Source organism: Colossoma macropomum, unplaced genomic scaffold (genome assembly GCF_904425465.1).
Source record: "Colossoma macropomum unplaced genomic scaffold, Colossoma_macropomum, whole genome shotgun sequence".
NCBI classification, from domain to species: domain Eukaryota; kingdom Metazoa; phylum Chordata; class Actinopteri; order Characiformes; family Serrasalmidae; genus Colossoma; species Colossoma macropomum.
This window is the reverse complement of record NW_023494794.1, coordinates 15487166-15502165: the sequence shown is the minus strand read 5'-3', so window position 1 is coordinate 15502165 and position 15000 is coordinate 15487166. Positions and strand designations below refer to the sequence as shown.

General features: G+C 42.0%; 1 protein-coding gene across 1 annotated transcript in view; it reads left to right on the top strand.

Moving 5' to 3' along the window:
• Nucleotides 1-15000, top strand: part of LOC118814644 (teneurin-1-like) — a 173897-nt gene that overhangs the window by 65055 nt on the left and 93842 nt on the right. Inside the window, 1 exon segment of the mRNA XM_036580344.1 lies at nucleotides 5903-6141. Coding sequence (XP_036436237.1) covers nucleotides 5903-6141 — 239 coding nt within the window.

Here is a 15000-nt window from a genome sequence, read left to right as displayed (position 1 = left end):
AAAGTTACCATTTGGTTCCCCAAGATGTACTCTAGAGCCCCCCAGAGTTACCCCTTAGTTGGCCCGGATGTAGTCTATCCCCCAGCTACTCCATAGGTCCCCCAGATGTACTCTATATTCCCCCCAAAGTTACCCCTTGGTTCCCCAAGATGTACTCTAGGGCCCCCCAGAGTTAGCCCAGTAGTTGCCCCAGATGTACTCTATTGCCCTAGCTACCCCATAGGTCCCCTAGATGTACTCTATATTCCCCCCAGAATTACCCCATAGTTCCCCCAGATGTACTGTATATTCCCCCAGGAGTTATCCCATACTTCCCTCAGATGTACTCCATGTTCCTTCCAGAGTTGCCCCATAGGTGCCCCAGGTGTATTCTGCCCCCCTAGTTACTCCATAGTTCCCCCAGATGTACTCTGTAGTCCCCCTAGAGTTCCCCCTTAGTTCACACAGAATTATCCCATGATACACTAAAGGTACCTCATACTTACTTTCTTTATCCCATTGTTACCTATAGTTAATTCTGAATTGCCCCATGGTTGCTCTAGAGTTACGCCAGAGTTACACAGTTGCCCAGAATTACGTCAGAGTTACTGAAGAGTTGCCCCGTTGTAACATCAGAGCTATTTGAGTTCTGAAAGATTTGCCCCATAGTTAGACTCTACACATCAGCAGGGTTTTGGCATCCCTGCCTGAGCCAAACCCCATGACTCTTTGCACTCTCTGGGGTGACTTTGTGGCTCTGTAGGAAGCATGTTCATATTCGCTGACGCGTCAAGCTTTCCAAAATAAACTTTCTCAATTAAAACTGGATCAATGCACCAAAATAATGCCCAACTCCCCTTATTAGCATAATCCATCCGTTTCTGCCAGCGCTGATCCAGTCAATGCAGAGATGCCTGTAGTTTTTCTCATCACTGTCAATCATAATGCGAAGCAAGGATCTGCCTCATCAGCATAAATCGACTTTAATCAATGGTCAGTGCAGTCCTGTCTGTTGTTTTTCTCATCACTGTCATCAATAAATATGCATTAAATATGGGGCTTTTGTCTTTGCTTTCTCGCTGTTCTTGTTTTTCTGCTTTTGTGGCCTTTAAAAATAAAAATAAATGATTTGTTCTAATAAATTCCACAATTTTTACCACAGAGGGAGCTCTGTTTTTCTATTACCAGAAGAGCAGCTGGTTTAATTCATCGCATTACCAAAGGAACATTTGGTTTTATTCGTTTTATTTGCTGCATTACCAAAAGAACATTTTGTTTGATTCATTTATTTTCTCCATGGAGAAGAGTTTGATATTTGTTTGAAACAATAGCAGAGACTCGGGGACTGATAAGGAGGTTTATTTTGAGAGCGTGGAAAATTGATTTGCCAACCGCTTAACCTAATCTCTCATGTTAGCATTCTCTCTCTTCCCTCTCTCTCTCTCTCTCTCTCTCGCTCTGCCCTGCTCTTACGGTGAAGATCTAAGTGTTCATCAGTCTTGTCTTTATTGTTTTTCTAAATTTAAAGAGAAAAAATAACAGCTGTGGATGTAACCGGGAGGGTTTGAGGCAAAAAAATGAGAAACTATTTTAATCTCGTCTCGGCTGTAAGGCTGCAAACATGAGCGTCCATCTTCGTGAAGGTTTAAATGAGGTTCAGCAGCTTGTTGAGGGTTTTTTTGTAAACAAATTCAAGAACAAGGATGTAAACTGTGTGTGTTCGTGTGCATTTATCAGTGCGGTGTATACATGCCTCGCGTATACGAGAGCCTCGGCTCGTATTGATGCAGTCATGCATTCCTGCCTCATAAGCATAATGTGAATATGAACAGGGCCGTAGGTCCAGCACTGCAGCCGATTACGCACACGGCAATCGATCGGCTCCACTGACTTCTGCAAAAGCCTAAATCCTAACAGCCTAAAAGTTATGCGTGGCTGCATTACCATAAACCCTTCGGTCTACTGTAGCTCTCTCAAGGCTGCCTCACAGTCACATTGTTCATAACGTTAACTACAGTATCAGTATCAGTGTCATCTTTTCACTCCAAAGAAGCTCCATTAGCTCTGATCATTAATTGCACGTGTCTACAGGACTTTGCCTAGAGTTTAAAGAGCTTAGTGTTCTCCTCCAAGCATGTTTAAGCCAGCTTTTTCGTTTTTATTATTGGATTTTTCTTTTATTATCAATAGTAATAGGAGGAGGAAGAGGATGAAGAGGATTCATATATCTTTATGTCGAACAGCTACTCTTTAACAGTAGTTGTAGTTCATGGGTCGCAACCCAGATGTTAAGAAGAGCCATTTTTTCCTTTCAACAAATATCAAACCACCTTATCCATTTTACCGTCTCGGCTGTAAATTATGTCTCAGTATGTGCTGATGTGCTAGTATAGGATAAAAAAAATATAAACTAACTTTGCTCTGCTTTAAGCTTTAGCTCAGATATAGATGCTTTTCTCGCATCTCCAGCAGGAAACCTTTCCACAAAAGTAGAATATTTTCTTCTAAAACGTCTCGCAACAAGGCTGAAGGCTTGAAATTTACTGTTCCACCTTAAATGGTTCCTGAGGCTCCAGAATGTAACTGCTGCACCATTTAAGGTGGAACGGGAGAATTCGAACGATAGTTGGCGAACAAGAAACTTCAGCTCTGTGACTTTTTAGTGTTTGACAGTTTCTCGTTGCAGATTAAACGTATCAGAAAACCAGCTGGAGTGATTATAAATGCAAATAAGTCTGATCATCTCCAAATTATTGATGTTCATCTTAAATCTCTCTCTTTGCCGTTTCGTTAGCTACTAGCTAGGCGAGACTGTTGTCTGTGTTGCTACGGTGACCAGCAGTCTGCGCTGATCCTCAGGGTTAAAGGGTGAATTAGCAGTTCTACATTAACTCCAGAGTTTAAGACCATTTACTGTTAAACTGTGTTGAACGATCAGCAGAGCTTTATTTTACTGTAAAGGAGGATTATTTTATTTTTACCTACAAATCTGATTCTGCTGTGGAGCCTCAACAGGACAGTAAAAGAGCCGCATGTGGCTCCAGAGCCACATGTTGCCGACCCCTGGTATTGTCAATTATAGTAACATTGTTAGCACTTCGTTTGAAAGCTACAAAGGGACTTTATTACACATCCACAAACACATATTTAAAAAGCAGTACTTACACTATATGGCCAAAAGTACGATCGTCGCACGTAAATGTGCTTGCTGGACGTCCCATTCAAAAACCATGGGTATTATTATGGAGTTGGTCACTCTTTGCAGCTATAACAGCCTCCACTCTTCTGGGAAGCTTCTACAAGTTTGTGTCCATTCAGCCAACGAGAATTTGTGAGGTCAGGCGCTGATACTGGACTGAGAGGGTCTGGCTCACAATCGACGTTCCAGTTCATCCCAAAGGTGCTCAGTGGGGTTGAGGTCAGGGTTCTATGCAGGCCATTCATCAAACCCCCAAACCCTGAAAAACAGCCCCAGCTCATTATCCCACCTCCACCAAACTTTACTGTTGGCTCTGCATTTCGGTAGGTAACGTTCTCCCGGCATCCACCAAACCCAGATTCACCTGTCAGACTGACAGATAGTAAAGCGTGATTCATCCCTCCAGAGAACACGGTTCCACTGCTCCAGAGTCCAGAGGTGGCACTATTCTACACTATTCTAGCTGACGCTTGGCATCGTGCATAGTGAACGTGGCATGTGTGCAGCTGCTCAGCTGTGAGACCCATTCAATTAAGTTCCAGAGGCAGTTTGGAGCTCTGTAGTGAGTGATAAGACAATGGTGTCACGTTTGAAATCAGTCAGTTCTTCAGTACGACCCATTGTACTTCAAGTGTTTGTCTATGGCTGTGTTTTTATTTGACCTGTTGGCAACAGATGTGGCTGAAACACCTAAACTCAATAATTAGGAGGGGCGTCCACATACTTTTGGCCATATAGTCTTCAAAATAAATGTATAACTCATTGTAGCTTGCATTGTAAAATAAAGCACATTCGTTATTATTTGTGATTATGATAGCTTGATCATTGTAATGGTGATAGTAGGAGAGGAATAATGTTAGTAACAAAATTATTATGATTATGATTATGATTATTATTATTATTATAATCATTAAGGCTTATAGCTGTTGTGCTCAAACAAAAATGTACTATTTCTGATTAATATTTTGATCATTCACTATTTCAGTAGTCTTCGAACTATAGGTATAACCCATTGTGCCTTGCACTGTAATATAATAATAATGCTCATTATTATTTCTGATTATAATGTTTTGATCATTTTATTGGTGCTAGTAGGAGAAGACTAATTTTAGTTGTAACAATTCTTACTATTATTATTGAAAATAGTGGCAGTATAGCTGTGTTTATCAAAATGTTGATTATTGAGGTAATTATTAAGGCTTATAGCTGTTCTAAATTCAAAAATACCAACAAATGTGTCCACTGTCATTTGACCTGGTGACCAGCTCAGGTGTGGCTAAATTATTTTCCTTTATCTCAGCGACGAATGCGAGCCGAGCGCAGCGTCCACTGCTCTATTGTGTTTTATCATTCCTTAATTACAAAGTGCCGGACGGCGTCTATCAGCACAGCAGGTTTGGAGTTAATGCAGGAGCTCAGACAAAAGCACCCGGGTGTTTCTGCGAATAGTATATTCTTTTGTGACCCACCGTAATTACCTATAATGAGACGGCCTGTGAGAGTGGCCCCCTTTTAAATTCAATTAATAGCTTAATTAATCCTAAAGATATTATCTGTAGTCAAATTAACCTCTAGTGCTAAATGTCCATAATTAATCAGACTCCAAAGACTCGGCGACGGCTGTAATTAACAACCAGAACAAGTGGAGAAACTATCAGATTCATTCACTGCTTTGTTCTCTCACTTGTCTGTTTACGTTCCCTCTCTCTCTCTCTTCACCATCCTTTCCATTTCTACTTAATCGATTAATGATTAAGTATTAATTATTAGTGTGATATATGTTACGTAGCCCTGATCACAGCGACTGATTAAACTGGTTTGAACTTTGGTGGCTTAATTAAAATGATTTACATCAATACAAGCTTGACTTGTATTTCCCTTTTAAAAAAAGGGAATCCCACCAAAATTTTAAAAAATTTCCACATAATTAGACGACCAAACTGCAGATCCATTAAGAGTGGTTTGGTGTGAAACGCTCTGTTCTAGATAAACTTACCGAGTCAGAATTGTTCACAGTGGAACCAGACGTCCACCTCTAAAAGCTCCCTCACAAAAAGTTACTACATGAAATGGTTATGAATTCACTGCCTGATGACTGAGACACTGTTTTATGATCATTTGAGAAGATTTTGGTCTTAAATTCCATTCATGGTGGAGGGATACATAATATGCAGGGAGCTGTGAGGCAAAATAGTCCCCAAAGAAAACTTATTATTTCAGATTTTCCACAATTTTCTATCATCACCATTCCATATAAACTCAGAAGACTCGTGTAGGTTCACTGGTGGTTCTGGATAGTAAATAAAATGCCTATATTTGTGTTGTAGTCATGGCGACCCCTGGTTCCTATCACCACCACTGTAAAGAGATCTGAACCATTTCACACCAAACCGCTCTGAATCACTCTGTTTACATCTCAAGCACTTAAATTTATTACTGTAATTTTGCTCTAATATTTAAAGGCAATTGCATAAATTATAATGAATTATGTTTTAGCTAATTAATATTTGCATTTACATTCTAAATGTTTTCTGCAAATAACAAAGTTTAGAATCTGCACTTTCCACTCCTTTCAATGAGCGACAAGTCTGAAATAATTCATATATAATATAACACTATGAATTTGCCATCACTGGTCATAACTTGATATCGTTGCTTCATCAAGTCATTAATTGATTAATTGGTTCAATTAACAGTAAACCTTTCTTATCTGTTCATCTTCAGGCACTTCCTGTTCAAGCACGGCTCTGGTTCCTCGACGCTCTTCAACGCAACCAATCAGAACTACCCACTGACCTCCAGTACGGTCTACTCTCCGCCCCCCAGGCCGTTACCCAGAACCCCCCTGACCAGGCCGCTCTTCTCCTTCAGTAAACCGTATCGCTGCTGTAACTGGAAGTGTACAGCCCTGAGCGCCAGCGCCGTCACCGTCACGCTCGCCCTGCTGCTCACTTACGTCATCGGTGAGTCTTTCTCTGTCTGATCTCTTTCACTAAAAGACTTTGGCGAATGACCTGTTTCACGCAGGTTTTTTAGGACTGGACGATATGAGCCAAACACTGCTACTGTGTTTAAATGGCTGCTTTACTAGTTTGAATCGTGCTTTTAGCAAATCAGCGATCAGGACGAAACTCAGACCTCCAGAAAAGTCTTTACAGGAAAAAGAAACAAACACTCCATTAATCCTCAGACATTTCTAGCCGTGTTTTGCCACCTTCGTGTTTAAACTCACTAAGTGGGGTGACGCAAAGTGGGCGGAGTCAGTGACAAAGTTGAGCTGTATGTTTAACCATATGCAAATAAGGAGTGTAGTGACGTGCTGATTACCAATAAGATTTGAGCATTGAGCCAGAGAACTGCAGAGAGGAGAATTCCCGCTCTCTAATGTCTTCTAGGTTTCTGAGATGCTAGAGGGCGCTCCTGAGCGAGTCCAAAATGAGTGGGTTAATATGGAGCATTTGAGCAAAATCATAGTTTATAAACGCTTAAACATTTTTAATGTAAAATAATTTATTTATTTCCTGAACACAGAATATCATAAAACATGTTAACACTGCTGTTATATTTTTAAGAGCTTTTAAACTCGAGTTATAGGAGTTTAAAACGGCGCCTCATGTACGTTCATGACGTCAGTGAGCGCGAACAGCCAATGAGCTGCTCCGTTCGCCAACCAATCAGCTCTCAGTAGCAGTAATGTTAGCGTCCTGCTGCCCAAAACCCGTTTGCTGTAGAAAAAGGAAACATCCAGGTGAGATTTCTTTACTTTTTTAGTGAAATTCATCCGTCTGCTTTCTAAAATTAAAGGAAAGTTCTGGTTCAGTGATTAGAAACTATATTAACTTTTCATTTTTAGCCGTTTAGCTTAATTTACTCCTATACATTGAGGACTCCCTCGCGGGCGCCCTCTGCTGTTTAGCAGTCCTGTTTTTGATATAACGGGAGAAATAGGAAGTGGCCAGACTCCTCATAAACTGGCTCTGATTGAGCAGCGCAATACGCGCTTTATCTCCACCACTGTGAAACAGTGCACTCCGTTTTTGGTTCCTAGATAAATGTTCCTACTAGAGATGGAATAACTGTGGCACCGCAAATGGACAGTAATCGCAAACACCAAATACTGTTTTCCTCACAGACTGACTGAACAGACAGGGATTAAATACAAATAAGCACACAAGCGATTCTCAACCAGGATTTTTAATTCTAGTGGGAACGCATCTGATTTGTGCTTGGTGTCAGTGAAACCATGGCAACCAGTGGTCAGTTGGAGATCAGAAACGCTCACAGGCGATGAGTGACCAGCAGTGACCAGTTGCTGCCAGTGTGAACGCAGGGTTACACATTCACAGAATCTGTAGAATCTAAACTAGACTTTAGGACCCATTTACACATCACTGGGATGCAGCATAACACAAAGTTAATGAGGTAAATTTGAAAAAACTGAAACCATTTCTTTAAATGTGGACATATCAAAGCGGGAACTTAAAAAGATGGTACTTCAAGGATTTCTGAGTAAAGAAATTGGTTCTATATAGAACCACAAACATTCAGAGAACCCTTTGCATGAATAAAGAATTGTTTCCATGGTGAAAGTTTCTTCAGACTGATGGAGAATGTGCTGTAGATAGTTCTAAATAGAACCTTTTTGAAAAAACGGTTCTATATAGCACCAAAAAGCGTTCTTCTTTGTTACAGTCTTGACATCATAATAATGATAGAACCATCTACAGCACATTCTCCATCAATCTGGAGGATGCTTTCACAATGCAAAGAACCCTTTAATCATGCAGAGGGTTCTTTGAGTGTTCATGGCTTCGTATAGAACCCTTCCCTTGCTGAAGAACCTGTGAAGAGCCATCTTTTTTTAAGAGTGTGTAAGTGCCAATACGTCTTACGAAACTCTGAACTGAAACTGGAGCCACACACACTTTTTCCAGGTAAGGTTATGTAAATGCATTAGCGTGATCTTCAGAGGCGCTATCAGGGGCCTATAGGGGGCGCTAGAAGCTATGTTCTTCCCTCAGCAGTCTGCCGCAGTTGAGTTGTAGAGAAAGCATTTCAAGCTCATCATTTCAGCTGAAGTCTCATTTATCAAATGTGTTTTGAGAAATAGTTCTATGACTAATGATCGACTTTCAGCGGTCATTTTAATAAAACGTGCCCAGTGGGGTCACCGGCGTCCCTGCAGGGTTCTAAGGGTTAAGTTTCAATGCAAGTGGATATAAGGAGATTTTATTATCAGCCACTTTGGACCGTTTCTGTTGGTCCCCTCAGGATGAGATTTGTGGTGTAGTGTTTTTTAAATTTCAAATTATGCTAAAAAATGTTACGAACAGCAAAAATGCAGATACAAGCTTTTGTTCCGACAGCGGTGAAAAGGTTGTAGTCGAGGGTGGAAACGGACTCTGCTTGGGCTCTTTCGGCCTCTCATCGGCCAATTTTTCTCATCAGCCAATAAATGCTTAATTCCAATGCATTTCCTGCATTAAAATTAATAGAATATTTAAAGAGCTGAAGGCTTGGCTGTTTTTTCCTGGAAGGCCAAGACTGCGTCCCAAACCGAAGGCGGCTGTTTCGGTGTCTAGCTGTCTGAGCTGTCTCATAAGTCGGTGCCTTAGAAAGTACCCGCTACATCACGACGTTGCCAGGATACAACAGTTCACTGCTAGCTGTTAGCGTTAGGCGTTAGCATCTTTTAAGGAGGCCAGCTAAACTTTTTAAAACCAGAAAAGGTCTTGGATTTGTGCCCAAACCTCTCCACTGAGCCGGTGGTCGTTTTTTTCTGATATTGTTTTCCCAATCACATTGGCAGTGACACAAAGGATTGTGGGATATGTCAGTCAGTGAAGGATACATCTACACTACCCTCGAAAAACAGCTGAATGAAGGAACCTCAGCAGGCAGCGTTCACACAGACATTAGATCCGGATGCGACTGGGTGTTTCCTGCCTCAGAATACTGTCTATTATGTTCATTATGTTTATTAATACTGTTTGCTATGTTTCATCATTACTGCACAACCTTAACTGCAGCACTAAAACACTCAGATTCTGACTGATTGTTGCAAATCCAGCAATTTTCAAACCTTAAAATCATTAATGCTGTATTCAAACACCGAGAACTTCCCCATGCAAAAACATACATAAACATCATACATTGTACAAAGCCATTTCCAAAAAAGTTGGGACGCTGTGCAAAATGTAAATAAAAACAAAACTCAGTGATGTGCAAATCATTTAAACCCTATATTAAATTGAAAATAGTACAACGACAGCAAATCAAATGTTGAAACTGAGAAATTTTATTGTTTTTTGAAAAATATATGCTCATTTTGAATTTGATGCCAACAACACGTTTCAGAAAAGTTGGGACGGGGGCCTGTTTACCACTGTGTTTCATCACAGTGGTAAAGTTGACACGAGGCATGGTTAAGGCTGCATGTTTTTGAGTCATGTCCAGTTCCGCCCAATAGCCAGGTCAGCTGGGGAGTGAAGGCCACATGCTTTCTTCACGACGTGAAGCTCTGCTGCATCTTCACAAACTACTGCTAACGCATCAGCCTGGAGGAGAACTCTGCTAATTGTGGCTAGCATCATGCTGAGTGATGCAGAGAGAGAGACAGAGAGAGAGAGAGAGAGAGAGAGAGAGAGGACAGTTATGACATCTTGGAATCACTGGAGATCAAACTCACAGTCTCCTAACGATTTAGCCAACACTTAGATGATTGACCCACACACTAGTGCAGAAACTCATCTGGAGCTCTGCTGATATTTCAATAATGATTAACGTGATTCATGTACAGTTTTAGTAACACTCATCTCAAATCGTATGGAGGTAATTCAGTAATCAAATGACTGTTTCTTAGCTGTATTTTGCTCTGTTGGGCTGCAGGATCCAGTATTTAAACTCCTACGTAGTGCACTATGTAGGGAGCAGGGAGCTGTTTGGGATTCAGCCCCAGTCTGAGAGGAGTGGCGCCGCTGGATTGGTGCCAAATAAGACTTGAGATGCTAATTTGGTGACCAAAAAGTACTTATAAACAAAGGTTTTTTGCATTAAACAGTGCTGTGTTAACATTCACTATATTGCCAAAAGTATTGGCTCGTCTGCCTTCACACGCATATGAACTTGAGTGAGATCCCATTCTTAATCCATAGGGTTTAATATGATGTCGGCCCACCCTTTGCAGCTATAACAGCTTCAGCTCTTCTGGGAAGGCTTTCCACAAGGTTTAGGAGTGTTTATGGGAATTTCTGACCATTCTTCCAGAAGCGCATTTGTGAGGTCAGACACTGATGTTGGACGAGAAGGCCTGGCTCGCAATCTCCACTCTAATTCATCCCAAAGGTGTTCTGTGGGGTTGAGGTCAGGACTCTGTGCAGGCCAGTCAAGTTCTTCCACACCAAACTCGCTCATCCATGTCTTTATGGAGCTGCTTTGTGCACTGGTGCGCAGTCATGTTGGAACAGGAAGGGGCCAAACTCCCCAAACTGTTCCCACAAAGTTGGGAGCATGAAATTGTCTGAAATCTCTTGGTGCTGAAGCATTAAGAGCTCCTTTCACTGGAATTAAGGGGCCGAGCCCAACTCCTGAAAAACAACCCCACACCATAATCCCCCCTCCACCAAACTTTACACTCGGCACAATGCAGTCAGACGAGTACCGTCCTCCTGGCATTTGCCAAACCCAGACTCGTCCATTGGATTGCCAGACGGAGAAGTGTGATTGGTCACTCCAGAGAACACATCTCCACTGCTCTAGAGTCCAGTGGCGGCGCTTTACACCACTGCATTCGACGCTTTGCATTGCGCTTGGTGACGTAAGGCTTGGATGCAGCTGCTCAGCCATGGAGACCCATTCCATGAAGCTCTCTACGCTGTTCTTGAGCTGATCTGAAGGCCACATGAAGTTTAGAGGTCTGTAGCGATTGACTCTGCAGAAAGTTGGTGACCTCTGCGCACAGTGGGCCTCAGCATCCGCTGACCCCGCTCTGTCATTTTACGTGGCCGACCACTTCATGGCTGAGTGGCTGTTGTTCCCAATCGCTTCCACCTCTGACAGCTGACTGTGGAATATTTAGTAGTGAGGAAATTTCATGACTGGACTTGTTGCACAGGTGGCATCTGATCACGGTACCACGCTGGTGTTCACTGAGCTCCTGAGAGCGACACATTCTTTCACTAATGTCTGTAGAAGCAGTCTGCAGGCCTGGGTGCTCGGTTTAATACACCTGTGGCCATGGAAGAGATTGGAATACCTGAATTCAATGATTTGGATGGGTGAGTGAACACTTCTGGCAATACAGTGTAAGTTCATGGTTATACAACGAAAAGTCAAATAATTCATAAATCACAGTGATGAGCGAACAAACAATCTTCTCATTCAGCAGTTTATAGTTGCTTAGCAACAATACCATACTCTAAAGGAACTACATTTCTTGGCAGAATAATCATTAATGTCAATTATTATTATTAATAACAAATTATTTTCTTAAAAATCGTGTATTTTAGCATATTTTATGTTCGCCACTGCTTTATAAAAGCAATAAGCCACTTGACGCCGTGCATTACAGGGATTTTATCACAGGGAAGGGGGTTTTACTCACTTCATATTGTGCGTAACGACACTTCTCTGTGGTCGAAACGCTTTTTGCTTTAATAGACTTGATTGTTTGGTTTCTGGCATTGTTGCCGATGAACATGGATGAAAGTTCACCACTAAAACAGGAGTTTTGTCTGGACTTGTGTCTGTTTTTTCCCTTTCTCTCTGTAATGTCTTTGTTTTGGTTTGTTTTCCGCGAGAATGAAGAGGAAAGAGCTCGGAGGGAGAGTATAAATCATGATTTTCATTTTCGCAGCCTGCCTCTCTCTCTCTCTCTCTCTCTCTCGCTCCGGATGGGGTCAGACGGTATTAACTGAACTCACACTGTGAAAAACTCCATTAGGGAGATGAATATTTATGAACAAGGGATGAGGACGATAGAGAGAGAGAGAGAGAGAGCGAGCGAGGGAGAGGAAAGAGTAAATATTCCACAAGGCCGTCCGGAGGTTAATGGTGTTAAAGTTTTGTTGAGCCAAGTCGTTTTTGTGCGTGTTTGCGCTGTATTTTAACTCGCCGCGCTTTTCCTGAACCAGCTTCATTTGAAGCACTTATTCACTCATGTTTTTGTTCCAAGAAAAGAAAAACAAAAACGAGGCTCTGAAATAATGACGCTTTTTGCTGCCAGCGCTGTGAGTTGGTGGACGGTCTGTGGAGTTAAAGCACGGAGAAGCCGTGGTAATGCTGTCAGGGGTCAAAAGGTCACGCGCTAGCATCTCCAGCGCGGTAATAATGTGTGCGCTGACAGATTTGTTTATTTAAACCCCTCCGGCTCCTTCGTTAAAGAGCGTTCTGGTGCATCTGCTCTAAAATAGTGATATTGTACAGTCTGTTCTGTGAGTGGAATGGAGGAACAAAGCTCATCTCCTCTGTGGTCCATATAAATCCCATTAGCGAGCGTCGATCTGGTTTGGAGTGCAATGATACTGAAACAGCTTCGTCCCGGTTTTATTATCTGAGCTGAAGACGGTCCAGGAAAATCAGCGGCCTCTGTTTTGGTGCACTTAGCAGACTAGCTAGCTAACTGTGCCTAGGACAGTGTTGTGCTGCCCAAAAAGGTACAGGTAGACGTGGTTGTGGTGGACAGTGGGGTGAGCTGTGTGCAGCTACACTTAGCCAAGGAGCTAACATAGCACTTATCAAGCTGGCTAAAGGTAAAACACTTTGACCCCGTTTACACCTGGTCACTTCCTGTGTCGAGTATCTGGGTTGTGTCCTGATAAGATTTTAGCCACATGCATTTACAAATGGTTGTACTGGGAGGGGTTTTGGTTGTACTGGGAGTAGTTTTAGCTACACTGGCAGGGGTTGTATTGGGAGGAGTTTTGGTTGTACTGGGAGTAGTTTTAGCTACGCTGGCAGGGGTTGTATTGGGAGGAGTTTTGGTTGTATTGAGAGGGGTTTCACTGGGAGGGGGTTCAGTTGTACTGGGAGGGGTTTTGGTTGTACTGGGAGAGGTTTCAGTTGTATTGGGAGGGGTTTTGGTTGTACTGAGAGGGGTTTTGGTTGTACTGAGAGGGGTTTGCTGGGAGGGGGTCCAGTTGTACTGGGAGGGTTTTGGTTGTACTGAGAGGGGTTTTGGTTGTACTGAGAGGGGTTTGCTGGGAGGTGGTCCAGTTATACTGGGAGGAATTTGGTTGTACTGGGAGGGTTTTGGGTGTTGGATGTATCTTGGAGAGACGGATGTGTTTACGCTGCTGTAACATTGTGTCTCAAATGTGTCTCAGTTCACCTCCTGAAGTGGTTTGAATGATCAGATCTGTGTCTGTTTAAATGCGCCTTGGCTGCGTTTACACCTGCATTTTTATGTGTTTTGGACTCCAGATATAATCCTGATACTCAAAACATAGTCGGTGGGGAAGAAGAGTCAAAATAGTTTGTGTTAGACTCTGATTAAATTAGCATATCTGGCATTTTTGGATATTCAGTGCCAGTATTTGAAGCCCCGCCCCCTCAGAGGTCTATAACGGTAAGGCAGTAATGCTCTGGGAGGTCGTGAAAAGGCCCGTTTCACATTTACAGCTACTTCGATCATCTCTGAAGCAGGTAATTACATTTCTGGTCTAATGCTGGATTCAACATGGATCGGAAGTGGGAAGTCGGAGCTCAAAATCGCACCGTTTTCAGCCAACGAAGTGGGAAAAACATTAAAATGATTAAAAAAAAACGAGTTTTATTAGCAGCAATCTGCCCAGCTAACGCTGGCAATATGATTGAAGACATATGGGTGATATGAGCGATCTCTTGCTCTCTCGCTCTCTCACTCGTCCCCTCTCTTTCTTTTCTCTTTTTCTCGCCTTATCCCTTCCAGAGAGAGAGAGAGAGAGAGAAAGAGAGAGAGAGAGTTTGATTCTTCTCTTCATTAGCGGTTTGGGGTGTGTGTGTGCGAGAGAGAGAGAGAGAGAGAGGGTCAATACTGGTCAGTAAGTACAGTGAAAAATGTTGGGTGTGAAAGAGGAGAAAGTCTTCAGAGCAAAATTTATGACGGCCTCAGTGGCTTTTACAAAACCTGCGCTGCCATCAGACTTCGCCATTTCACCTGTTTCCTCTCTTTTCTTTCTTCTCTCTCTCATACAACATATATGTATACATTATAAAGGCTAACAGGTGTAATGTGTACATTATGGAAGCTAACAGTGATGTAATGTGTACATTTTAAATGCTAACAAAGATGTAATGAATACATAATTAAAGGTAACAGAGGTGTAAAATATACATTATAAATGCTAACAGGTGTAATGTATACATTATGAAGCAAACAGATGTGGAGTGTACATTATGAAAGCTAACAGGGGTGTAGCGTATGCATTATGAAGGCTAACAGGTCTAATATATACATTATGGAAGCTAACAGGGGTGTAGCGTATACATTATGAAGGCTAACAGGTGTAATATATACATTATGAAAGCTAACAGGGGTGTAGCGTATACAGTGTGAAAGCTAACAGAAGTGTAACATATACGTTATGAAAGGAGGTGTAGTGTATACATTATGAAAGGAGGTGTAGTGTATACATTATGAAAGGAGGTGTAGTGTATACATTATGAAAGGAGGTGTAGTGTATACGTTATGAAAGGAGGTGTAGTGTATACATTATGAAAGGAGGTGTAGTGTATACATTATGAAAGGAGGTGTAGTGTATACATTATGAAAGGAGGTGTAGTGTATACATTATGAAAGGAGGTGTAGTGTATACATTATGAAAGGAGGTGTAGTGTATACATTA